Below are 25,564 nucleotides of genomic sequence, written 5' to 3' on the forward strand. Positions count from 1 at the left end.
TGCCTTCACATGCACAAAGGCAATGTTGCTCTCATACATGGTGGATATTTGTTCCAAGTATCAATGCCAACTTTCATGGGAGCCGAGCTAGCAGGTAACATGCCTTTGGTCATATACAGAATCACACAAGGAGAGATGGTTTTGTTTATATGTTGGGAAAGCATTTAGAATGTATTGTCTACCTAAAAATCAGAAGGACAGTATTATACAACTTGCTGTGTGTGCCCACCAGGCTGGAGTCATTAAGGACTTGGCAGCTTCAGAAGCCAAAGGGACAGCAATATCTACTGCTGGGAGACTGCAGATCTGCATTTGCCAGCCCATTGTGTATGATAGTGACTACCAGGGCAGAAAGACAAAGCTGAAGCTCACATTTTTAAGTCCTTGCCAATCCTGCTGCTTGGACTCCACTGGAAGCCAGCTTTGGGTACCAGCAAAAGCTGCACTTGGTGTAAATAATCTGTGAGTAAAAGCAAAGGCCACCCTCCCCTATGGAAAAACAGAAGGGAGCAAGTCTCATGTCTCTCTATTGTCCTTGTGTGCTCAGTGGAGCCTTAAGGATGAGTGACTTTCCACACTCTCAACTTGGTCCTTTTTTGAGAGAACAGCAAGCATTGCACTTAGATTTCTAGAGAGTTTCCAATAAATCTTCTCACTGCAGAGATTATATTTGACAGGTTCTTAAGCACAGTATTAGTATGAGTTCTGCAGCTTCCCTTGTTCCAGACGTCTAACTCTCCTTTAAAAGATTCACTCTTCATTACTGAAAAGCACGTTGGTTGCATCTTATCGTGTCTGTGATGTGCGTGGAGAAATGCTGATGGACACTCTATTTAGAATAAATATGTGAGTTTAGAAAGATGGATAATATATTTTGCTGCAATAGAATTTCAGGTAGAAGAGATCGTATGAGGCTTTTTAATCTTCAGAAACTTCGGTTTGATCTACTGGTCCTGTCCTTAGGAATGAGATTTCCGTTTAAAAGAAGAGTTTTAGGCTGTGGGTGGGCATCTGTTCAATTGATTTTCTTTTTGCTTTCAGAAGTTCCCTAAGCTCTTTTTTTGATTTCCTTTTCTGATGTTTGAGACTTTTAAATAAGATTCAGGCTGTTACAGAGGAGCCCTAAAACATGGCAGCTAATGAAGCAAATCTACTTGTTTCTCTTCTAATAGCGATGAGCTAATTAAACTTGTCCATCACAATCCATTACAGCTGGCTGTTCCTGCAAGGACAGCTTGCACAGGGACTAGATTGTGAAAGCAGCTTCTCAGCCTTGGCCTTTGCCAAGGAGCAACTCAGCTTAGGAGGCATAAAAGGCTCAAAGCACTGGTCCCAGGCTCAGGTTATGGTACTGCCCTGCAGAGCTGTATGGGCTTTGTTCCAGCAGCAGGACTGAATCACTGTGCTGTGGAGATGATTGCACGCTGTGCTTTGGCCTTTGAGGCAAGCAGGGGAGCCTGCCAACTGCAACCTGATCTAGCTGTAGGCATCCCTGTTCATTGCAGGGGAGTTGGACTGGATGACTGTTAAAGGTTCCTTTTGACTCAAACAATTCTACAAACTCAGTCCTGACCTCCAAGGCACAAGTACATCCAGTATATCCTTCACTGGTCCCAGATCAAAAAGGTTCAATCTTACCCTCGCCTGAAGTCTTACCCGGGGCACCAAGTGACTTCTCAGGAGATCTTTCCCTTCCTATACCTTGTCCTTCTAGTGGCAGCCAATGACACCAGCTCCTGTAATTCTTCAGCTTCAAATCTGTGAAGTTTTGGCACTTACAGACACATACCCATATGGACGTGCTGCTTTCTTGACATCTTCCTAGTTACACTCCAGACTTTGCTGGCTGGAAAGTTTCACTGAGCATCTGCCTGCCTTCAAGCCAGGTGTTCAGTGCAAGATGTTGCCTGGAGAAATACAGGTCAGATCATGCGGTTGATTTGTCTGTGTGTAGTTCAGAGCAGCTTAAAATGAATAAATCTTGTTTGCACAAGAAAGAGACTAAACTACTGATAGAAATCCCAGCCTGTTCCTCTGTTTAGGCTGCTCTCTGGAAGGATAAAACAGCAGAAGCAGCATCAGTTACATTTGGTACATCACAGTTTTACCAATGCTGCTGGCCATTGTGGTACATGAATTCCCCCATGATCTGCACTCAGTGTTAACAAGTCTGTACTAAATGCACACGAGGTGCAGTTTGTAACATCATTCAGAGCATTTCTGATGTCTTTTGGACAGCACAATAAAATGGAGAGCAGAGATGACAAAAAAATGCCACTTACTAGGATTATGGAAAGTAGAAGGACTAATATACTTGCTCTTGGCCTTACCTCAGGATGGGAGCTTGGGGAGGAATGTGGGATGCTCTGAGGGTGACTGCAACAATCAGAAAGATCAACACAATGGAAAGGTGTTAAGGAGATGTAATGACAAAGGAATGGTAACAGGAGAACAGTTGGACTAGATGATCTTGTAGGCCCTTTCCAACCTTGTGATCCTATGATTCTAGTAACTAACACAACAGAAAGGCATTACAAAGAAAGTACTCACCCATCTCTGAAGGCAGAGGCTCACAAGAGAAACTCCACAAGGAAGGGATCTCCAACCACAGATCCTTTCCCAGGGGCAGTCAGCCCTTAAATGAGGTCTAAGAGAGGTGCAGCCAGGCTCCACCCCTTCTGGTCACACAGCTGAATTGCCTTCACCTGTGCTCCCAGGGCTGACCGGATCCTTTCCCCAGGTGCTCAATCAGTGGTTCAGGCCGCGACTCAGCAGTTCCCATGCGGTGACAAAATGATACACCCAAAGATGCGGTACGTTGTAAGCTGGGAGCTTTGAGATCAAGCCTCTTCACACCAGTTATTACCACTGTACATGTACTGTATCCCATCCCTGCTTCCCCAGAGAAATTTGGAAGCACAGTGAGGACAGCTCTGGCTGATGGTCACTGCCTGCAAGAGTTTGTGTTGAAGGCAGTGGGACTGTGAGCAGGGGGGAGGCCTCCTGCGCTGTAGCTCGGGCTGTAAGACCAGACCAAAGGTTTGTAGGTCTCATCCTTCCCACCTGATTGCTTTGGCCAGATGCGGCCCACTGTAAAGCCAACACAGAGACGGTACAGTCAAGAGAGGGAAACAGCACTGCCTGAAGCCGAGTTTAAAATCTTTTATTATTTAGCTTTGCCAAACAGATAATGGAATTCGAAGTTGAATTGCTAAAATGTTTTGAAGTGGATGCCACCCCTGCCCGAGACAAAGAGGGCCTCAGTGGCAGCAGGGACCCTTAGGCTATGGCAGCAGTTCAAAAGAACACTTTTTATTTTGTATGCAACAATGTAAACTTCAAAAATAGTAAACTATAACCTTTTTTCCCCCTTTTTTTACATAGCAGGTGATCTATCACAGATAGAAATTTAATGGCGAACCAAAATCGCATAAGTAAACATCCTGGTGCTTACAAGTTTCATAAAAAGTGTTACATTTGATGTAAATATATTACATTTTTAACTCTTAACACTCACAATTATGGAGTAAAGCAACTGGTGATTCACCCCTTAGTCCGTGTTCTCAGACCATACATCAGCAACCACGCTCTTGTCTGCTCTGTTGTTCATTTTCAGTCTGATTTTTCCACACGTGACCAAGACTTCCCTTCCTCACACTAATGTTAATCAAGTGCAGCTCCACACAGGGGTAAAACCTGTGCAAGCGAGACGAGCACCAGGCCCCCTGTGTGCCAGCTTGCAGCCCCCAGAACCTGGGCATGTCTTGGTGTCAGTGAGACCTTGGGCTGCCTAGGGCTGCAAGCCTAAGCCCGCATTATCGCCACTCACAGCAGAGCCTGGTTCTCCGTGGATAAAGACAAGAGTTCTGTAGAAGGCACTGGATTTCTCTTGCATGATTCTAAACATGAACTACATCCATATGCAGTACAAGGAGGTTTGGGCTCTGGACTGCTATCCTGCTAGTACTTTAGTGCAAGTGCTTTTAGTACTTGAATTTTCTTCCGGTTCCAGCACAGCACGCGCTCAGCTACACAGAGTCATTCCCAACTTCCCTTCCTTCTACTCTCCCCCCCATCTTCCTGTCCCCCAAAAGATTCCCTTTTGGTTCCATTAAAACTTTCAGAGTATAGCTCTGGTCAAAAATAAACACGTGATGTAGCATAGCATTAGTTTCTTTTAAATCACAGTGTGCAATGCATCATTCGGTACCTAACGCTCAGAATGTCTGCCCCGCTTCTCATGAAAACCATTCTTTAAAATAACCTATGCAAATATATTTTGACTATATGTTACATTCATTTAAAAAGAGAAGAGAGGTTCTTGGTTTGCAGTTCTTTTTTCAGTGTACTACTTAAGTGAAAGGTCTGATGTGAAAAAGGTACAAGCAAACTGGACATGCCAAGACTCGATGCCTTAGATGGTGATCATATCAAAACTGTACAGGTATGTACACCGTGGTGGTCAGGTGTGCTTCTTCCCAAGAAAAGACCTTTGCGTCATCGTGTGTAAGGTAACCACAAAGTTTTGGTAAAAAGAGCCTTTAATGAGCAAAGGATGACATGGAGGGGCGAGTTCTCCGGCTTTTGTTGGGCAGTCCTGAAGTGACGTCTCCGTTCCCTTCGGGAAGCTCTTCCTTCTTTCGGACTTTGAGACGCGTGAGGAGCTTTATTACCCAGACGTCCCACTCCTCTGGCAAGAGCAACAGGAGGAAGCCCAGGCCGATAATGACGATGGCGATGACTCGGACACTGTTGAAGACAATTTCACTCGTGTAGTGATCAACAACTGTGTGGGACATTGAACTGGTGTTATTACGCGGGACAAAGCGTTAGAGTAGTACCCCTTCCCTCCCCGCTCCCTGGCTCTGAAGGCTGGGCTGGATGAGCAGGAGAATGCTCTGCCTGGTTGGTTCAGCATGGGGCAGGGCACAGAGCAGGTGGGAGCGGACAGCAGGGGGCTCAGGGTACAAATGGGAACACTGCCTGTAGCTGGGGCCTGCGGCAGCCTCTCATATGCCACCAGCACTGTGTTGGAGTGAAAAGGCATCTCACTACCACTGTTTGTCAGCACTAAGCAGAGGTCTTCAGAGAACGCTCCCTAACCCATATGCTGTGGCTCTTGAATTGAGATCACCTGTGTGGAGCTGTGCCACATGGGAGACAAGCACCTGTCTGGGCAGTCAGCAGGCATGGATTTAAGAGCCTGGTCTCAGAGAGAAGAGGGAGTTGTCCATACTGGAAGGGTTTTTTTCATTCCCATGACTAACACCAGAGCCTCAGGAGGCAGCCTCCTACCAGCACTGCCTGTGAGTCCCACATTCACTTAAGGAGCAAGAAGTGTAAATGATAATGTAGGAATGGATTGTTGTTTCTTCTGATGCCTGTCGAACAAGGGTAAGGGCTGTAGCTTGGGCTGGGTTTGCTCTCCCCTGTCTGCCCTCATAGCTCTGCAGTCTCTACACCAGCAATATTACTTACCAGGGCAGATAAATGTTTGTTCTAGAGGGTAAGCAATTATATTTGTTTCAATTTAACATTAAGCCTACTTGAAGAAAAATCATTACAAATTGATTTCTACTTCATCAGAGAGGCTTTATCCCAGCCTATAGATAGATGATTTCAAATCTAGTTTGTTTGTCAATAGCCTGCCTTTTTCAGGCAGGAACTTAAAAAGCAATTTTAGAAGTTGTAATAGTTGTGCAATATTCTACAATATGTATTTAACACTTAAAGTATACATTTTTAATCGGTATCATCTCCATATGTTTCTAAAAGAAGATTTAAAATGTATTTAATGGAGATCTTTGCTTTTATCCCCAGCAGGTATCTGGGAGGCTGCAGACCTCACGTGTTCATCAAGATGCAGAAGTCAGAAATCCTTACCCGCGTTGACTGGGACGCTCAGTACAATTCCAAGAGAAATCAAGGTGGGGTACGTGATAGCAATTCCGAAATTCAGTAGGATATTGAATGCTGAAGAAGGAAAGAAAACCATTTTTTACTACCGTGAAACTAAGCAAAGAGAATGTCACTTGAAATGTCTTTGCTTTACTACTCCCTCTGTAGGCGTTCCATATAGAAAGCAGGTATCTGCCCAGGACACTGCTGTTCACAGGGAGCTCTGTCCTGCCAGTGCCAATGGCAGAATCGGGCTGAGTTCTGGGCACAACCCCTCTCTCAGTGTAATGCTTGGTAACATGGGTGGACTCCTGGCCCTTCCAGCTTTCTGTACCAATCCGCCTGGTCTAGTGGTTGCTGACCCTGCCTGTGACAGGGGGGTTGAAACTTTGATCTTCGAGGATCTCTGAGGTCCTTTTCAACCCAGGGCATTCTGTGATTCTATGGTTCTGCTGAAGGTAAATATTTCTCCTGTAGGAGATTTCAGACAAACAGTTGCTTATGTCTGGATGTATGTATATATTTATTTATTTCAAGAGAACCTAGCTAGTACTGATCTGGTCAGCAGGCACTGAGGCACAGCTTTCTGGTAATACATATACACGTACTGTGACTACTTAAGGTAAAAGAAGCAGTGATTCAGGACAGGGTTGGATAAGGGCTATTTCCAGCAGAAATGAAAGGAATGTTTTAGGAGATGTGAAACTATTACCCAGCTTAGGGACAAACTGTCAGCACTGTCAACACATCTGGTTCAGGAAGGAACAGCATCATACTTCTGATGATCATGAAACAATCAAACTTGGATTTAGCATCCTGTCCAAGCTGAGTTTCCTTTGTAGCAGAAGACAGCTGGCCAGCTACCAAATCCCCATCAGCCCCAGGCAGTGCTACATTTTCAAAAGGTGCTTGTCCCTTAGGAATGGCCATTAGCTATTACTTCTTTCTGTCAGCAGAGGCACCAGAGGCTGGCCTTGATGGGCCGGGCCTAACCTCTGGCTTGGGTGATGCTGATGACCTCAAGGTGTAGTGGTGAGGAGAAGCTTTGCAATGTAATCTCGCAGCACCTTTTAATGATGGCCTTAATGCTTGGGTTTGCCTACAACAGCAGAAGCAGGGTCTGTATTTCCACATAGGAATGAGCACCCCATGACCTCTTGAACTAAAACTTAGAAGAAGGAAAATTGGCTGCAGTATGTCAGAGAGCTGCAGCTTCCACCAGTGGCCAGTTTCTGGCATGTTCTTCTACCCAGAGCAGCCTGAAGGCTCCCCGTGTACTCACTCAATAAGAGAATTGAAAATCCGCAGAGATTTCCCCAAGGAACGATGTCAAAAGAGCTCCAGTATTCCACTTTGGTAAAATAAAGGATGACAGGAATACAGGTAACGAAGAGGACATTGAAGACGGCCAACACAGACAGGAATAAGGCAGCCTCTCCAAATTTTGCACTGCCCAGCAGAAGTTTGAATAAAACCTGCAAGACAAAACCACATGGGCTGCTGTAAGTCTCCCACTTCCCTGATGGGGCAGGCAGTCCAGCTCCAGCAGCTTCCCCTGTCCTGTCCCTGCTTGGGGCGAGGGAACAGTGAAGGGAGCACGTGTGCAGCAGTGTGGGCCAGACACCTTCCTGGGGGGAGACCCAGTCGTGCTTACCTTGTAGAGAGCAGACATTGAGGCAGAGCCCACCACCAGGGCTATCCCAATAACAGAGTGGCTGTGAAACCCATCAGCGTACGTCATCATCACTATCCCTGCAATAGCAAATATAGCAGCCACGATCTGGTTGGAGACAAAGAAAGTTAGTGTTAATGGACAACCCCCAGTGTGGAAAAACATGAAAGCAGCTGTATGTGAGAGGGTGGTACTTCTGTATCATCTGCCCCTGTCCCGAGGTAGGAAATGAGTACTAACCCAGGTTGGTGCCTGAGGAGCTGATGCTGCCCTCTCTGGCAGCTCCCCTGGCAGGCCAGGCTGCAGGCAGAGCTGTGAAAGAGAGGCTGTGCTGGGCAGCATGCAGCAGGCCAGCCTTCACCATCCTGTCTTGGACTGAGGTGAAGAGAGGGGTTCATCTCTGCCACAGAGCCTCCCCATCAGTGGGTCCTGGCAGCATGTGTGAGACAGTAATACACAACCAGGAAACCCCTGGCACTGGCAGGAAAGGCTCTGAGTCCGAAGGTGGTTCTGGGAGAGAGCACATACACAGCATGTAGCAAGCTGCCAGGGCAGAGAGCAGCACCCACCCATCTGCACACCTCCTTCCCTGAGACCAACCAGCACTGCACCCCTCACTGACAGTGCTACAAGATGGATGAGCACCAGTAAAATACACTTTATCACTGTGACCAAAGTGGACAGCTGGGATAAACGTGACACTTCCCTGCCTCCAGGACTATCTTGGGATACCCTCACTTGTGTGCTCAGCAAGACCCAGTTAATTTGTTTTCCGGCTACAACTAGCTGGGAAGCTGGACGGGTGAGCACAGACACCAGCTGGCAGGGCCGGGCTGTTGGCAGGGTGTTGTGCAGCACTGCGAGCTGCCTTTGGCTGCAACCCCGCACGGCTGTCCAAGCCTCCTGCTGGAGGGGAATACTTCCTGCAAAGTTAATTCTCAGCAGTGAGGTACGCAGCCTCTCCTGAGTTCTGAAAGCTTTGCTTGGATTGATGAGCAGAGAGCTCTTCAAACAGTGGGCCAAATATAGGTCTTACTGCCGTGATTGCTGCTGTATTAACACGTGACTGCTGATGTGGTGAGGCCGGAGGGATTCATGGGGCCTTTTGGTTTGGTTACTGCTGGGTCACCATGGTGGATGCCAGGTGCCATCTGCCCAGCTCCACTGCCAGAGGACACCGTGTGCCGAGGGCTGCCAGAATGACAGCGGGGGCTGCGAGGTTTCCAGTTCCCTCGGAAAACTTTAACTCAATGGAGACAGGCAAAGGCTGCTGTATGCTCAGAGCAGCATGGAGACAGCAGGCAGCCCTGGTGCCCTGTTTTGGAGCAGGCTACCTCGTTTCTGCTGGGAAATGCGGCAGGAGAGGCTCGTCCTTGCTCTCTGTGGGTCTCTGTGCTGCCACCGCATGGGCCACTGCGCTGGGAAAGGGGAAGGAAAGGCAGAGGGAGAGAGGGAGAAGGAGACAGAGCTAAGGAGTCACTTACCCTCACTCCCATGAACCTGTCCCGCAGAACGATCCATGAGAGCAAGAACACAAATGCTTTGTTGCAGCAGAACAGCACGGAGACGTCCGTAGTGTTTATTTTCTTTATTGCATGTAAGTAAAGGTAGTTTGTGAGTGTCCAGAGAACACCAAAGGGTGCTGCCTTGGTAAAAAACACCTTCAAAGTCAACCCGTTGTCTCCAAAAAACCGGCAGCACTCCCTACAACAAGGAGAGAAAGGCAGCATTAGTATACCAACCAGTCTCAGCTTGCAACAAACACACAGGTTTCTTTTCATTCTTGCTCCTCGTCCTTTCCTCTGGGGGAGGAGGGACACACACCTTAAAGAAGAGGTGAATAACAAATCTCAGTGCCTGCTGCAGCAGCCATCACTGGGCTCGGGCCTTGCTTGAGCCTGGATCAAGGCTCAGGAGCTGCATTCCCTGCCCTGGAAGTCTCTTCTCACTGGTCTCCACAAGTAATGCTTCCTTGTACCTGTTTTCTCTAGTTTCACTAATTCTGGGTTGCTTTTTGCAGGCTGCGGCTTCCAGAGGCGGCCTCTTCAGGCACAGGTCTCCCATCGAGCACCGGGCTGTAAGGGGGCTGTAAGTCAATGAAGCCTGAGGAGCATTAAGAGAAATGCGGTCCTGTTGTGCAAGGATGACTCAATACAGTAGTCACGGGAAGCAAGACAGGGCTGGGAGGTAACCCACACAGTAATCCCAGAGCAGCTGGTGCAAAAACCATAAGAAACAACCTTGAGCTCTAGATGTTTTGACAGAACATTCTGGCCATAGTTCCTCCTGTTGTCTGGTTATCTCCATTTGGCCCACAAGGGCACTCTGTACCCAGTGTTTATCTTGATGCTTGACGGGGACTCCCTGGCAAAAACAGAGCTGTGACTGTGCAGGCATGCCTGGACACACCAGAAGAGCCTGCCTAGAGATATTTTAACAACATCATCTGCTAATGAAAACGTAACTTGTTAGGAAAGACAAAAGCCACTCTAGCCCAGGGGCAGTCCATAAGCACTCAGCATCCCACAGTATCCCAAAGCTGCAGGATGGATGGGGAAGCTGGACAGTCCCCTTGCAATTCCACAGGACAGAGAATTCCAGCTCTGCTTGCAGACTTGGGCAGCCCTGTGAGGCCGTGCTCACGGATGTGATGGTTTTAAACAGCACGCAGCATCTGCATGGACATGCAGCATTGCCTGGTGCTACGGCCAGTGAGGCCATAACCCTATGCGCTGCTGTAGGGTCAAGGTGTGCCTTGGCACTGCGTGTCTCCATGTGGTAGGACTGGAGCTCTGCCCTAATCACGGTAATCATTTTACAAAATGAATGCAAGGCATTAGCAAGGCAATGGTGAAAGGCTGTGGAAAACCGGGTTGGAAACGTCAAACAAAGAGTTCTCACTGCTTTTATTTTTTCACTCTGAATTGTTGTTTCATAATCCTTCGTGTGCTAGCTCTTGTTTCTCCTCATAATCTTTTTAATGTGTATCTTCATTAACACAGCAAATGGCCAATTAGCTCTGCACCATTGTGCGTGTCTGCAGCACAACAAGGCCATCAAAATATCTGTCACTGGAACTGAGCATCCCCAGTGAGGTTAACGGCAAGCAGTTGGTGCCAAAATTGCATGCTAAATAAGTAAGATTTAGCCATGTTGAAAGCAGGTGCAGCACTCAAATAAAGCCTGCAAATAAAAGATGACACTAAAACTCCTTTCTTCCCCCTCCCCCCCATTGAACTCAATTACACGCTTAACAATACTCACCTTCCACCACCTTTTATGTCTTTACCCATTGCTAGGTGGGATAATTCTCACTGCTTTGAACCTCATGCAAATGAATGCACGCAATTCTGCCCCAACTGGAAGGAATTCTTTTCACTTCTCTTTGCAAATAAGACCATACCCCAAAGAGGAAGGTAGACAAGAATCAGACAAAACCCACACAGCGGTTCCTCCAGCCCAAGGGTTCAGCCTCTTGCTACTCTTTGCAAAGCCAAACTATGCCAGAAAGGTGAATAAGCCACTGAAGCTGCCATTACATTTCTGGGGTAGATGCAGTAAGGTAGGAAATACCTGGGAGGAACGCACATATGCTTTGCACAAGCCAGCTATTTCGCTTTCCAGCCTGCTGACTTCTATTACAATTTTCTCACTGTCAGTGTTCATACTGCAGCCTTCTCCAAAGCATATTTTCTTCTGCCATTGCTCCCAGTGGGTGATTTTTGTTCTTTGTAGTCTGCACTTCTTGCTTTGTTTGACCTTGCGAGGTGTGTACCCGCAAATTGAATTTAGCTAAATTGCTCCTGATTTTCACCAGTGAGCATAGGCTCCCCAGAGCAGAGCAAAGCAGCCAGCGTGCCAGGGAATCTGGCTTCTTGATTAGAGACTGGCAGGCAAAACATGTTTTGCTGATCCTTGCACTGATGAGGCCTGCATGGATAAACAGTCTGCAGCAACGCTGCTAATAGTCATACATTCTCCATTCAATGCACAAAAGATAGTCACGGACCAAAATGTTACGGCTTGTCTTCTGCAGGACCTGAAAGCCAGCTGCAGCAAGCAAAAGCCAACAGGACAGCTGAGGTGCTGTGGCAGTTGAAAGAAGGGAACAAAATGAAAGACAAGACTCTTTTTTCATAATTTATCCTGTTAGGGCCATAGCATTCCTCCTACATTACGATCACAAGATAGGTAGAAGATTGCTGTGCAGAGACGAAATAAATACGAATGAAGCAAAAATATTCCTCAAAACCCCCTTCCAGGAGTGTACGGTGCGTTTCCCAAACTATGGGATCAGGCCTCCACTTCCCTCTCCCCTCATACCAGAGCTCATGTGGACTGCAGTCATATCACTATTAGCCTCTAGGTGGGCAGATGTTGGAGCCATGCAAGCAGAGGCTGTCTCCTGATCCCCATGTTACACGTGGTAATGCTGAGGCATGGAGCACGTGAGCCCACATGTACTTGAAGGATGCAGGATGAGGAATGCCTGTAGACTGCACCTTCTGGGCCTTGCTTTTCCTGGGTGTTCATTTAGCAGCTAACTTCTCTTACTGATCAGGACGGCCTCCGTGTGCTTTTTCTCTGCATCACTGCAGGTACAGGTGCCAGCACAACAGTTGCACGGAGCCTCCTGTGGTGTGTCCCGGAACAAGAACCACTGCAAATAAACCCACCAGCCTCAGCACTTTGCAGAGAGGTGCCCAGGGTGCCTGCAGTGCCTTCTGAATCTCAGCCATAGAAATGGTGAAGCGTGGACCACTGTGTCCTTAGAAAGGTCAACGTAGCAAGGGCAGAGTGACATAAAAGCACCATTTCCACAGCAGATTACATGAGGAAAAGTTTCTTGAATTGACTGCTCCTGGCTATGGGGTCAGATCAATTTGGGAGTACGTCTACAAATCTGACAATGCAGCAGCAAGTTCAAGCAGCAGGTTGCTCATGGCTGTGCCATGCCAGCGCTCTGCTCGCAGCCTGGCAACGAGTCCAGGTCAGTGCCCAGTGCATCCTCTCACCATCCCCGCTAGGCCTCAGGGGCAACGTCCCCTCCCCTGCTACCCCTCCATGTGCCTGGGCCACCACAGGATGTTTCTTGAAAGTGAGAAAGGATGGAGCAGCTCCCGACATCAGGTACCAAACACTTGTTTTCCTCAGCTCAGGGGATGAAGAAGAAGGCTTGAAGTGAAGCTTGAAGTACGAAGTAGTTCTCAAGCTTGTCACCAAGCCTACCTGCTTACAAACTGAAAAACAACTACCTGAGATACTAAGCAGTTCCTCAGAAATTGACATTATTTAAAATAATCCAATGGTTTGCTAATGCCCATATTTATCTGTGTTTTATTGCAAGAAATATAATGCAAGATAATAATGCAAGAAATGACCCTAGAAGCCAATCCAGATACAGCTAAGAGTTTTAACGACGTTGAGCAGTACTTGCCTCTACATGTAATTTGGAGCTGTTCTGCCTGTATATTTTCAACTATTCCAGGAGTTTCCATCTCATTTGCTGAAACTCATTTGGATAGGAAATGAAATGAGAAAAATGCCTTCTCTTGAATTAAACAAAAAATCTCCAGGCTGATCTCAATTCTCCCAACTAGAGTGGCAGAGGCAATTGGTTTTGTTGAGCACTGTACATGCGCCAAACTACGCATTTGCACAACAAATGGTCCCAGGAAATGCTTTGCTATGGATTTACATAATACACCAGAATGGCTCCGAAAGAAGCAAATAATACAAATCTTACAAACCACCCGAATACATATTTCCAAGACAAGTCTTAGCACACACTCAGAAGCCTTAATGAGAAACTGTTTAGACTAACAACAAGAAGCAGTTTAAAAGTACAAGACCAGATTGCAAGGAGAAGTCACAGAGTGCAAGCTGTCCTAGCAAAACCCAGCAGTGGGAGCCCTGGGCTGCAAAAGCATGGAGAAGAGTCTGCCCCGTGCCATTGATGCCCCTCATGGTCATGTCTACAGCAGCTAATCCCTTGTCCCTTCCATTTGGGACTGTCCTTCCTCAGGGCGTGGGTCTCTAGCCTTCCCAGTGCTTCCTACCTGACGACAATGCCAAGGGATGCGCGCACCTTTTCTTGAGGGGTCTGGCACTGTTCCCTGCCTGCAGCACGCTGCCAGCTGTGGGACTTCCAGCAGACCACAGAGGGAAATACCATTTTGGAAAATGCAGCAAGCACTGCTAGCAGAAAGAAGCTTTTAATGCAACAGTGTGCACAGAGCCATCAGACAGCCGAACTTCTCACATGTTGCATTACCCAGCAGTTTTTTAGAGGTACTCAGAGCTTAAATTGCTTTACTTTTACGGATTATTGATTCTACATAAATAAAGTGTAATACTATTGTTCCGTGTAAACTCCAAACACCTGCAGACCAGATAGACATCACAGTTGGATGTACTTAGAGATGAGCTTTTTGGTGCTGCTCAAAGGCTGCTTCATGGAGCAGCTGGTTACAGAGCCCACAAGGGGACGCTGCCCTTGACTTCACCTGCTTCAGCACACAGCATCTGCCTTAAATCTAAGCCAGATCCCAGCCCACTGGAGGCCAGTAGGCACTTGGATGACACGTTTGCCCAAAGTAGAACAAGCAGCTGATGAAAGAGGGAGCAGAGAGAAGACTGGAAGCTTTCCAGGTGCATGGGGGGCTCCTGATGAGCCTGTGGTGCAAGCAGTGGGCAGCTGCTGCTATGGGAAGTCAGCAGATGGGCCCATTTGCACAGCAGGTTGTGAGGGCAAGAGGCTCCTTTCCAGGCTGACATTGGGCTGAAAAGGAGTACATGGAAAGGACTGCCAGCTCTGACAGCAGCACATAAAAGCACAGGCTCAAGGAGCAGTCAGCCTGTCGAACCACGACTAATCACCATCCTTCCTCCACAGCAGCAGGAAGCCAACAGAGTGATCACGTAGAGCACAAGCAGACGACTTGGTCGAGATCAGGTCACGGCAGAGTGGGCAGGTGGCTCACATTCTTTCTTCTTCATTCAACAGATCAAGTGGATTCCATCATTCTGAGCACTTTTTCTCACTGTCCTGACAGCGTAGTTGGCTTAGAGACAGCCACAGCAACCCCACATCAACCCCCAGAAACCTACATGTTCCCCACAGGACTCTTTTCTCACTCTGTCCTTGAGTCTGACTTGCATGTTCTCTCTTGATTCCACCCTCGTATTCTGTTGAAAAAGCAATACATTCACTGGACGCCTGTAGGGTGCAGAATGGATATTAAGACTGTGACTCAAAGGCAGACTGAGTCATTCCAAAGCTATGACTACCTTTTATCACACAAACTGACAGGAGATCTAATGGGAGCTGTGACTGCAGCTGACCATCCGTTTTGGTGACAACGCTGCCAGTCACGTTCAGCCTGCACTGCAAGGCCTTATCTTCCTCCTGGACTCACCAAGGCACAATGAGGACAGGGAGAACATAGCTAGAGGCACTGATATGACCAAGGTCTTGCTTGCACAGATTGCCAGCCTGGTAGGGTAGCTGATGGGTAGCTGCTCTGGCCCCAGGAAGACTGTTCTAGTGCATCCACCTACCTAATGACTGCGTGGAGCCAATGAACACTAAGTAACTGGGACTCTCCCCCCTCAAGGCAGTGTTCTCCTCAGCAGGTTGAGGAGCAGCACAACACAGCCTTCTCCAGGCTGGGGGCTGTGCTGTGCGAGCTGCCATTTGGGTACTGCACCCCAGCTCTGGGACACGTGCCCATTAAAAGGTGAGCTCAACAGGCTGGAGAGGCACAGTAAGCAGTGCAGGACTTCAGTACTGAAAAGCAGCTGCCAAGGGCAGGACTGGAGGCTGGCTGTGAAGCTCTGCCACAGCCTTCCCATAGAGCTTGGCCAGGCCCCAGGCCCACATCCCCCCCCCCTCAGCAGTGCCCCAGCCTGCTGAGGTAAATGCAGCCAAGCACTCGTGCGGCGCTCGGTGCGTGGTGAGGAACAGCGTATACAAACCAGGCAGAGGAAACCTAAACATTGGGCTCTCAGGCCTTTCACTGCCGGAGTCAACATCGTCACTGCTCTCCGTCATCAGCCAAAATTTCCATTGACGTCAGTGGAAGTTTGGGGCATGAAAGGCTTGTGGTGTCTGAAACTGTGCAGCAATCACTTGCGGATATCTTGAGCTCGGCCTGTTCTGATTTGTATCCGGCTTGTACGCTGCAGCTGTGACCTGCACCCGCTGCTACTCTTTGGAAGAGTCAACTTCTGCCAGAAGCTGGCCAGCTGGCCTCCTGGGAATCAGGGTTCTGTAGCCATTGGTGCAGGCAGACATAAAAGCAGGCAAGAATAAAACACCTCTGTAACAGCTGGTGCCTTGGCTTCTGAAATGTTCACATTTTGGCTATGCTGGTTTAGAAGCACAGCACCAATGGGAGGGGAAACAGTGCTGTTGTGTCTTGGGAGAGGGAAGCAGCAAGACATGGGGCAATATAAGGAGAAGAGAAACACCTCTGTGATAACACTGGCTGCACAAACACCAGTGTTACCATACACATAACCAGATACATACATTAGAACATACACACATACACTCCCACACTCCTGTGAATGGTCAGAAGGACCCCACATAAAGATGTGTGGTTCTAGCAGGGAAAACATTGTCAGCCTCTTCTTGCTGGTGATAGCACGGCCTTGGGCCACAGGCAAAATTGATCAGCTCAGTAAATCCTAACTCAATAGCAGCATCAAACTGTAGTACAGATAACAAGGGAAATAACCTCACAGCTACGTACTAACTGTTGGGCACCGTGACAGGACGCTGGGAGCAGCTGGGAACAGGAAAGCATGTCATTCAGGGGCTACTGAAAGAGATACCATCAATTTGGCAACCAGTCAGTGAAAAGAAGGAAAGTTATAAAAAAAGAAAGCAGAGAGCTCACTGACACATCAGAGAAGCTGACACACAGCACAGACTGCTGCTAGATGCATTAAGTAAATTGGGATTCATAAAGGGAATAATTTTTTCTACATACTTCTACTTACAGTCATTTTTTGAGTACCCTGTATCAACCACAGGCGGATCTTTTCTGCCCAAAGTTAGTTCGCCTTTTTAATTGCACTGCTGATGTCTGTTTAACACAAAATCAGAGCAGCCCCTGTCCAGCATGTCCTAACTTCAAGGTGTCTCGCACAAAGCAGCACTGCAGAGGGGCGGCAAGTCCTCAGGTTCCCATGGGGGTGGCATCCACCCTCATACTGGAGCAGGACTTCACAGCACGCTTCAGAGCACGTGATCTTGGAAACAAGTGTGTGAGGAACTGAGAAACCCGGCAGCCTTACATCACACGAAGTGAAGGAGTACAGCTGATGGCTTTAGAGCCAAAAGGGTGGTGATATAAAACACCGCGTACAGCACTTCTGAGATTCATACTTCCAAACAGCTTTACTTGTTTTGACACGTCTCCCGATGGGGTATTTCTTCAAAAAAACACGTTCTACATTAAGTTCCTATTGTTGGCTGCATTTATTTATTGTAAGAAGGGCCTTCGTATAAATGATAACAACAGAGTGATACATAACAGTAAGTAAATGACTTCTCTCTGAGTTACTGGTTCATTTAGGTCTCTCAAGGCATGCAATAACTGAGAATGGCTTGGAAGTCAATTACTTGTTCTACAGGAGAAATATGTAATTTCTGGCTCCCGGTATGAGTACTTTCTTGTTTCAACAGCAAACAGGCAAAACTGAAGCTACTGACACCCACTGTGTTTTTAAAGGATTGAAAAGCAAAGAAATGGAGCCACGGCAGCTCAAATTGCCAGAGACTGCACTCAAGCAAGCTAGGCAGGTACAGCTGCAGTGAAGAGTTGGGGGAACTTGTGTGGTTTGGATCTTTAAAGCCATCTGCACAAGGAGGAAGTGCTGTCTACGTGCTAGGTATGTGCAGAAAATAAGATGGCTCCAGACACCTGACATTAGCAGCCACATGCCTGTGCGTATATTCCCTGTAATGCAGTGACTGACAGAAGAGAGCTATGAAGAAGTCCATTAGACAGGCAGATCATAGAATGGCCTGGGTTAAAAAGGACCACAATGATCATCCAGTTTCAACCCCCCTGCCATGGGCAGGGACACCAACCACCAGACCAGGCTGCCCAGAGCCACATCCAGCCTGGCCTTGAATGCCTCCAGGGATGGGGCATCCACAACCTCCTTGGACAACCTGTTCCAGTGCGTCACCACCCTCTGGGTGAAAAACTTCCTCCTAATATCTAACCTAAACCTCTCCTGTATCAGTTTCAAACCATTCCCCCTTGTTCTATCACTATCCAGCCTCATGAACAGCCGTTCCCCCTCCTGCTTACACACTCCCTTCAAGTACTTGAAGGCCACAATGAGGTCTCCCCAAAGCCTTCTCTTCTCCAAGCTAAGCAATCCCAGTTTCCTCAACCTTTCCTCATAGGAGAGGGGCTCCAGCCCTCTGATCATCTTAGTGGCCCTCCCCTCTGGACTTGCCCCAGACTGCAGCAGGAATGACAAGCTCCAGTAGAGCCTTGCTTGCGGATGCTGTCGTGAACTCGGGGTCCTGAAGCAGGAAGAATAGCAAACAAACAACCCAAAGAGCTGCAGAGAGCACTTTATGCACACTGTTGCATTGGACTGCTCAAGACTTCAAAAATAGTGACAGCTGACAAGGTCATTAAGCCTTAGGGTCTTTTTTATTCCAGAATAGCGTAGCTTTATTTGCCTCCCTGGTTTTAACCGGAAGAGTTGGGTGGTGCATACGTGGGCCACTTTCGTGCCCCCACTTTTGATACATTTGGCGTTGATTTTTCTTGCTACTCTAGACATCACAACCAACATCCTCATTAGAAGCAAAATAAGAGCATAAATAACCTAATGGGGTTATTAGCCCTGGATTGCTTCATACAGAATGAAGTAAAGCAAGCATGATATTAAAAAGAACAGAGCAGGAATACAAAGGGAGGGAGAGAGAGAGAGAGAGATAGAGATCAGATAGAATTGATTAGTTCCACAAGTAAACTAAGAGATTATGACACTGAAGTGACTGCACTACTGAGAGGTTATTAGAAAATGAGAGTCATTTGCAGCTGCTGGCAAGACCAGAAACAACAACGGTGGTGAGAGAGACACAGAAATCCCAGGGAAGCAGAACTTCAGGCTTCAGATTTGCTGAATTTGATTTAAAAAAACTCAAGAGTTCGGCTGGTGGAGCAATCTGACACTGGAGATTGCCAGAACTGCTGGAAGCCACGAGCACCTCTCGGAACGGGATGCTTGCAATTATGATTTATGTGTTTGGATGGGATACGCAGCTGTTCTTTGAGGCCAGGAAGAAATTTGCTTTAAATCTGAAGCCTTCCACAGATAATCTGCTTCAGAGTGCTGATCTGTATGCTTTGGAAATGTTACGTTATTTATATGAAATATAAAAAAATTCATAATTTTAAGGTTTTACTCCTACAAGACAAGAGATGGTGGAGCCATCATCAGAACACGGCAAGAAATCTCTGGCCAGAGACTGGTACCACAGAGGTATGAAAACACAAAGCAGTCAGGTCTTGTCACTGCTATGCATGTGTGGGGGGAATGTCAGTGCCTTTTGGATCAGGCTGTTACAGCGCACACTGCTCTCTTTCTTAGTGACATTTTTTATGTACTTGTTCTTTTTCTTTTCTATTTTTTATTGCCTACTAAACAGTTTCTTTCAGCTCTGCTTTATGTGATCTTCAGCAAAAGGAAAGCAGCTCTGTCCAGAGGAGCACTCTGGAAACATCACCCTGATGAGGAGAGAGCTGGTACCCCTTTAGCATTTCATGTGCCACCCTAATCTTGGCTGCAAATCTACAAATGAGGATTTCAACCCGGTCACCACTGAAAGTACCAACTCACTTCATAAAAGACTTAGAACCAGCAAGGAGTCCTTATGTGACACACTGATAGCACAGGAACTTTTCTGAACAGGGTGCAGAATTCTGAGTTAATGAACTGGAAAAACCATCTGCTGGTCCAAATGCTGCGCTTGTGCTTTCAGCATGAAAATTACTGAAGTAATAATACTTTTGCCTATCCCGTGTCAGTGTGGGATAGACTTGGCAGTGCCCGTGAAGAGATAGACCCTTACAATGCAGGAATTACCAGCCTGGGTTTGCCAAGCCCCAACCTGTTTCCAGCACCACCCTTCTGCAGAATTCCCTGCCTCTTTCTTGTCCCCTTCCCACTCTTCCACTTCATTCACCTTGGAGGCATTAGACAGGCACCCCTCACTCGGCTCCTCTGAGCCTGGAAGACAACCATAACTCCCTACTGATCAGGAGCAGTGAGAATTAATGAAAATTTAGTTAACTAAATTAACTAATGCACTCCGAACCACTTAGATGCAAATGCAGAGCTGAAGTAGAGCTCTATTGCCTTCAAAAGGATGATCTAAACTGCAGAAGCCCTACTCAGCTCATCTGAGACCATGCTAGCCTTGCCAGCATGAGGCTGGCTCTGCAGGTGGCCCGGCAGGTTGCTGTGATAAAGAGCCATTCATCCTGCTGCAGGGCCAGCAAGATTTACCAAGACAACATTGCTTGTAAAGAAAACAGTAAAACTACCTCCTGGGAAAGAGCACAGCGTACAGTGGGAGAGTTAGGACTATCTGCAGCAGAATTACATCGTCTAGCAAGAGCACCTGGAAGAGTAGAGAGAACTGCCCTAGGATGTTTAAATGGCAGAGTCTGACCACTGATAGTGAACTTGTGGGGATTCAGGATCATAATATCTGCATTTGTCTCAGAAATGTGAACGTGACATTTGAAACCGCCGAATGAAAATGACAGACTTTAACCTGGATTTCCCTAAATTGGAATAGATGGTGCATTTCATGCTAGAAATGTTCTGACCATTATCTGCTTCTGTGTTTATTACATTTTGATGTGCCTCTGGTAATGGCTTTAATAAACTGCCTGGAACAAAGCCTGTTGAAGAGTTTTCTTGCATTTAGATGTTCAGACACCACGTGGTCGACTGTAGCACAGATGATCATCATTTTACAATACAGAATTTCTAAAGTAAAACATAAGAATACCAGGAAAGACCCAGAGCAACTATAACCTGATTTAGAGCCAAAGTAATTTCTGTTCTTTGCATGCTTTTGACTATAGAAATCAAACTCTTTTGATACGCATCAGCTAAGCGTGCAGCACATCCATTTCTACAGCATTCACTTCTGGTGAAAATGAAATAGCTCTGTTTCAGACACTGCACGAAACGCAGCTGCATTTTATGGCATCTTCCTTGAATTAATGGGTAGGAGTTACAGAGAGTGTGAGAATGTGATTTTCAAAGCGAGGTTGTAAGGGGCTGTGCAGTGAGACTCCCTCCTGCCTGCAGGTCCTGAACGCTGAGCTGCAGTGAGGACAGCCAAGTACTGCCAGATACGACATTACCGGGTTCATTTGTCTTCCACCTTCTGCTCCTGTGACATGCTTATTCCTTCCTTCGTTCTCGAGACTGACCTTGTGATCCTTACTTCCAGGATAACGCTCCGCTTCCAGAGCAGCTGCACCGACATTAGTCAAAAACCTGTTCCCTTCTCACGTGGAGCAAACACACCAATAAGCACAGTGTGCAGGGCATCCTGGCTGCAGGTTTGCAACCTGGGAGAGGAGTGGACATTGGCCAGCCATTATTAATGCTGGAACTGGAGGCATGCCTGCTCTGTTTTGTGATTGGTTGCTCTTTTTTCCTTTTATAGCAAATTTATAAAGCCCCTGGACTTAAACTGTAATTATAAAATGGCTTTTCTGGCTTTCTCCCAAAGCTGTGGCTCCAGAGGCCGCTATCCAAATGTGCTACGTAATTTGCATTGGATACCCTTTGGCTGCAGTTATGGTCAGTGCAATTGCAGCCACGTACAAGGATTGCATGAGAAATGAAAATGCTTGGTTTTATGGCAGAAAGCATGAGAGGAGGAGGCAGAGCACCGCTCTGAGAGCAGCTAAAAAGCAGAGCAGAAAAGCACAGTCGGCTGGCCTGTTTTGGTGTGCCTGCAAATTCTTACACACACATAGCAGGAGGTGTTGAAAAAAATCTAACAGAATTACTGCTGGGGACGTATCACAGCCTACATATTCTGTAAGCGCTCATCTCAGCTGAAGAGCAGGCACACATTAATTTAACCAGATGATTTGTTGGTGTTATCTGGAGAAGCAGGCTTACGTCCTTCTAAGAGTCCCATAGGTTTCTCTCGACCTTGGATTTGAGGAACAACTTTTGGTTAAAGCAGCCCAGCCATGCTGCATGCCATACCGCAGGCCTTCATGGGGGCGATTCACAGGGAGATTTGTCAGCTGCCTTCTACTTGCACAGGGCTTCCTCTTTTGTGGGCTTTGGTATGATCGAGATGTCCGGCCCTTTCATGGCACAGCCTGAAGTAAGATATCAGCATTCCATTGGCAGAAAGCTCACTTCAACAAAGAGGAATCAGGTCTTTAGAAAATCCTGGGCTCATCCTCATCTACAAGGACGTCCCTTCCTGTTCATCTGCCGCACTGTGCTACCGTATCACATTCTGTGTTGCTCAGGCTTACGGATCTCAGCAAGGGGCAAGAAAAGCATCGTCCCAATAGACACCCTCAGGCTTCTGCCTAACCTTCCCTCAGCAGGTACTGTGGGACCAATGCTCTTCCCCACACGGACACAAGCAGAAGCAGTCATCACTTATCACCAGGTTTCAGTTGATTTGTGTGCATGTACATGCCTCAGCCCTGTCTACAAGCCCTGTGATATAGGCACAGTATTTGGTATTTGTTGGAAAGCACCAAGCTCAAATCACCAGTGCAGATTGGGGTTTCCTGGGAGTTCACTTCAAACAAACATTGAGCAATAATGACACTTTACACAGCTGCATGAGACAGGCAAAGATGGCATAGGTTTAGGCAATGGAGATCCAACCTAGCATGCACGCTAGCAGAAAAAGGGAATTAGAAATAAATAAATAGAACACAAAGATACGTGAAGGAACAGTTCTGTGAGAAAAATGTGTCTGGGCTTGAGTTAAGCCAGTGTGCGGCTTAACTCAAAGACTAAGAAAATAAGACAAAGAAGACTAAAGCTAAGTCTCTTTACTGTTCATCTCATCACATGGCATCTAAGGAATATATAAGATGATGGATGCCTTAATCAGCTCACAGCACCTCAGCAGCTGAAATAGTTGGTAGGTGGGCTGAGCCATAAGCCAAGACATTCCTAGCATGTGAGAGAAGCTCAGCAGGCAGCTTTAGGACTGGGAGAAGGAAGAAAGCCATGTTAGCTGCCCAGCAGAAAGCATAGAGCAGTATCTTAAAGATACAAGGCGGGGGGGGAAATTTATCTAATAACTCTTGCTCCGCAGTTCTGATGCAAGATTGAGTTCATCACTGTACTGCTTTGCCAAATGGATATTTAACATTTTCTCTTAATGATCGGCGATGCTTGTAACAACGATGCATATACCAAACTACAGGAACATGGTTAGTGTGCATCTTAAAAAGCAATTTTCGCCGGTTCTAGAGAGTAATTTGTGAAATAACAGCAGACTTACTTTACTAATTCCCTGTCTCCAGATTTTCTCATGTTCAGTACCAGAATGGGGTAATTCCGTTTTATGTAAGGCTGCAATTAAAACCTAGAGGATCCTAAGAGACCTTTGAAAATTGAGGTTTATATCTGTAAGGCAACTGCTTGCAATCAAATTTAATGTATACATAAATCATCCCAGAAGTGAAACCAACAGAGACAAATGATTTGTTATTGAGGAAGGTCACTACATTTCTCATTAATATAAGAAGAATTTGACAAATAATCCACAAACGGTGCAAATGAGCAAGCAGCAAGGAATTAGTGAATTTCTCTACGTTCACACTGAAAATCCTGAGAAGATCATATCAAATTAAAAGCATAAATTAATATTCAGGTACCTAAACACAGACTTTTTCAGTGGGCTGAGGACTGTCAGCACCCACTCATTTCAAAAGGAATTATGGGTGAGCAAAATAAGAGTTTAAAATAGAGATTTTGAAGAAGTGAAAGCAGTTAAACTTGGCATCTCCACTGCATGGCATCAGCCACAAGAAGATTGTAGCCAAGAAGAGTGTGGCAAGACATTGTTTAGAGGGTGTTTTTCCATCTTGGAAGCGGGGATGGTACGCACAGATGGCTGTGGAGAAAGAATTATTTATCAAAAGCTAAGAATGTGATAAAAGTACTAGGTGTACAGAGAATGAAAATGTGTTGTTTTCCCAACCAGAACTCTTCCAACTGTACCGTAATTCATATCCGATGGAAAGGAGAGGCTTTACTTCTTTGCTTGAAAAGAGTACAACTTTGTCCCAGGGCACTGCACAGGCCAGAGCAGCTACTTGGCCATGCTGACAGAGGACTGGCATGGCTCCTGGCTGCTGCCTAAGGCATTGGATCTATCCTGTAATGTGTGGGTGAATGCAGGGTGGTATGAGGGGAGCTGAGTACCCACCCTACAGCCTGGTCAGGCACACCGGTGGGGAGGGGCAGTCTGGCATGCTGTTCTCACAGGGACCCCATGGGTAACCACTGCTCATGCTCCTGCTCTTGCTCTGAAATTCAGAGGAGAAGGAATTTTCAGAGCTGTGCTGGCAGTGCTTGAAGACAGGTGCTTGAGAATAAGCAGCTTTCCCACTACAGGAAGGCAGGTGTCAGCTTGCTCAGCAAACAATGTGGGGCCCGATCCTTGACACTACACTTGGCCCCAGGGACTCACAGAACAAGGCACAAGTTGTGCAAGGGGATTTGTTCACTCCAGTCAAGGGCACGAACCTATGTTTACTCCTAGAGTTAGCACAACATCTATGGCTTTTCTTTTTCTTTTTTTAAATCTTTTTAAACCTTTTTGCATTTTACAGGAAAACTTCTGATCTGGAGGACACTCAATCAAGACCAAATACAACATACGGAATTCTTCAGTCACTGCTGCAACATATGTCTAGTTGCTATGCTGCATATCCCTCTACTAGGAAACTGAATGTCTGCAGAAATTACTTTTGCCACAGGATTCCACAGAATTAGCACTACAGGTTATGAGCTGCTGTGTTCAAACACATTATTAAAGAAATGCAGATACTTATTCTAGACATAAGTCTTACCAATGCCCCTCCCTGATCACAGTGGGAATCACAGAATTGCAGGGATTGGAAGGGATTTTAAGGGATTATCAAGTCCAACCCCCCCCCGCTAAAACAGGTAACCCTACAACAGGTCGCACAGGTAGACATCCAGCTGGATCTTGAATATCTCTATAGAAAGAGACTCCACCACCTCTCTGGGCAACCTGTGCCAGTCCTCCATTACCCCTACCATGAAGAAGTTCTTCCACATGTTAGTACAGAACTGCGTATGTTCAACTTCACTCCTTGTTCTATCATGACACACCACTGAGAAGAGCCTGAAAGAAATGGACTCATCAGCTTCATCCTCTAGGAAAGGCCGCTCTTGGGGAATGGATGAAAGTTGACTTTGGGGAACCTTCATTCAGACTGCCAAAAGTAAAACCACTTGTCACCCCTCTAGCACATGTGTAGGTGCATGCATATGTACATACATGTATATGCACATACACACAACAATAATGAGACATTTCCAAAAACCTTCATTACTGGCTCACTGCTCCTTCCAAAGGAGTCACTAGTTTCCCCATTGTCATCAGTAAGGGGGAGGAATCCAACAGCAGGACCTTATGAATGCTGCCCAAAATACCACAACAACTCACTGAGCCTCAGTCACAGATCATTCAGAGTCACAGTGCCTCTCAAGTTCCCCATCCAACATCCTGACTTACAAAAGGCATAATCCGGCTCATTTACTGGGACTGTATGGTGGTAAAACTCTGTTACATCTGGTTCTTTCCATAAAATCCTCACCTACACAAATGGAACAAAGATCCTCAGAGGCTTGGCTCAGCCCTTTTTAAAAGCGTCATGGTCTGTGACAAAGCCAAGAGAGAGAGGTTAC

At 46.7% G+C, this 25,564-nt stretch overlaps 1 protein-coding gene and 1 long non-coding RNA gene across 4 annotated transcripts in view; one reads left to right on the forward strand and one right to left on the reverse strand.

The window, feature by feature from the left end:
* Nucleotides 1-3,147: 3,147 nt before the first annotated feature.
* The window catches only part of SLC35F3 (solute carrier family 35 member F3), a 147,528-nt gene continuing 125,111 nt past the window's right edge, over nt 3,148-25,564 (reverse strand). For 2 of the 3 annotated variants that reach the window (XM_419560.8, XM_015284407.4), the window contains 5 exons: nt 9,055-9,274; nt 7,553-7,678; nt 7,181-7,373; nt 5,884-5,973; nt 3,148-4,786 (listed from right to left, as the gene is read on the reverse strand). In XM_419560.8, the coding sequence (XP_419560.3) occupies nt 4,542-4,786; nt 5,884-5,973; nt 7,181-7,373; nt 7,553-7,678; nt 9,055-9,274 (874 nt within the window). In that variant the 3' untranslated portion in view covers nt 3,148-4,541. The remainder of the gene's footprint in view (nt 4,787-5,883; nt 5,974-7,180; nt 7,374-7,552; nt 7,679-9,054; nt 9,275-25,564) is intronic. The other variant, XM_004935481.5, reaches the window with a different exon arrangement.
* On the forward strand, nt 17,939-20,515 carry LOC121110433. Its single transcript, XR_005858863.1, has 2 exons — nt 17,939-19,090; nt 19,267-20,515. It is a non-coding gene; the product is annotated as an uncharacterized LOC121110433 (long non-coding RNA).

Source organism: Gallus gallus, chromosome 3, assembly GCF_016699485.2.
Source record: "Gallus gallus isolate bGalGal1 chromosome 3, bGalGal1.mat.broiler.GRCg7b, whole genome shotgun sequence".
NCBI lineage: Eukaryota > Metazoa > Chordata > Aves > Galliformes > Phasianidae > Gallus > Gallus gallus.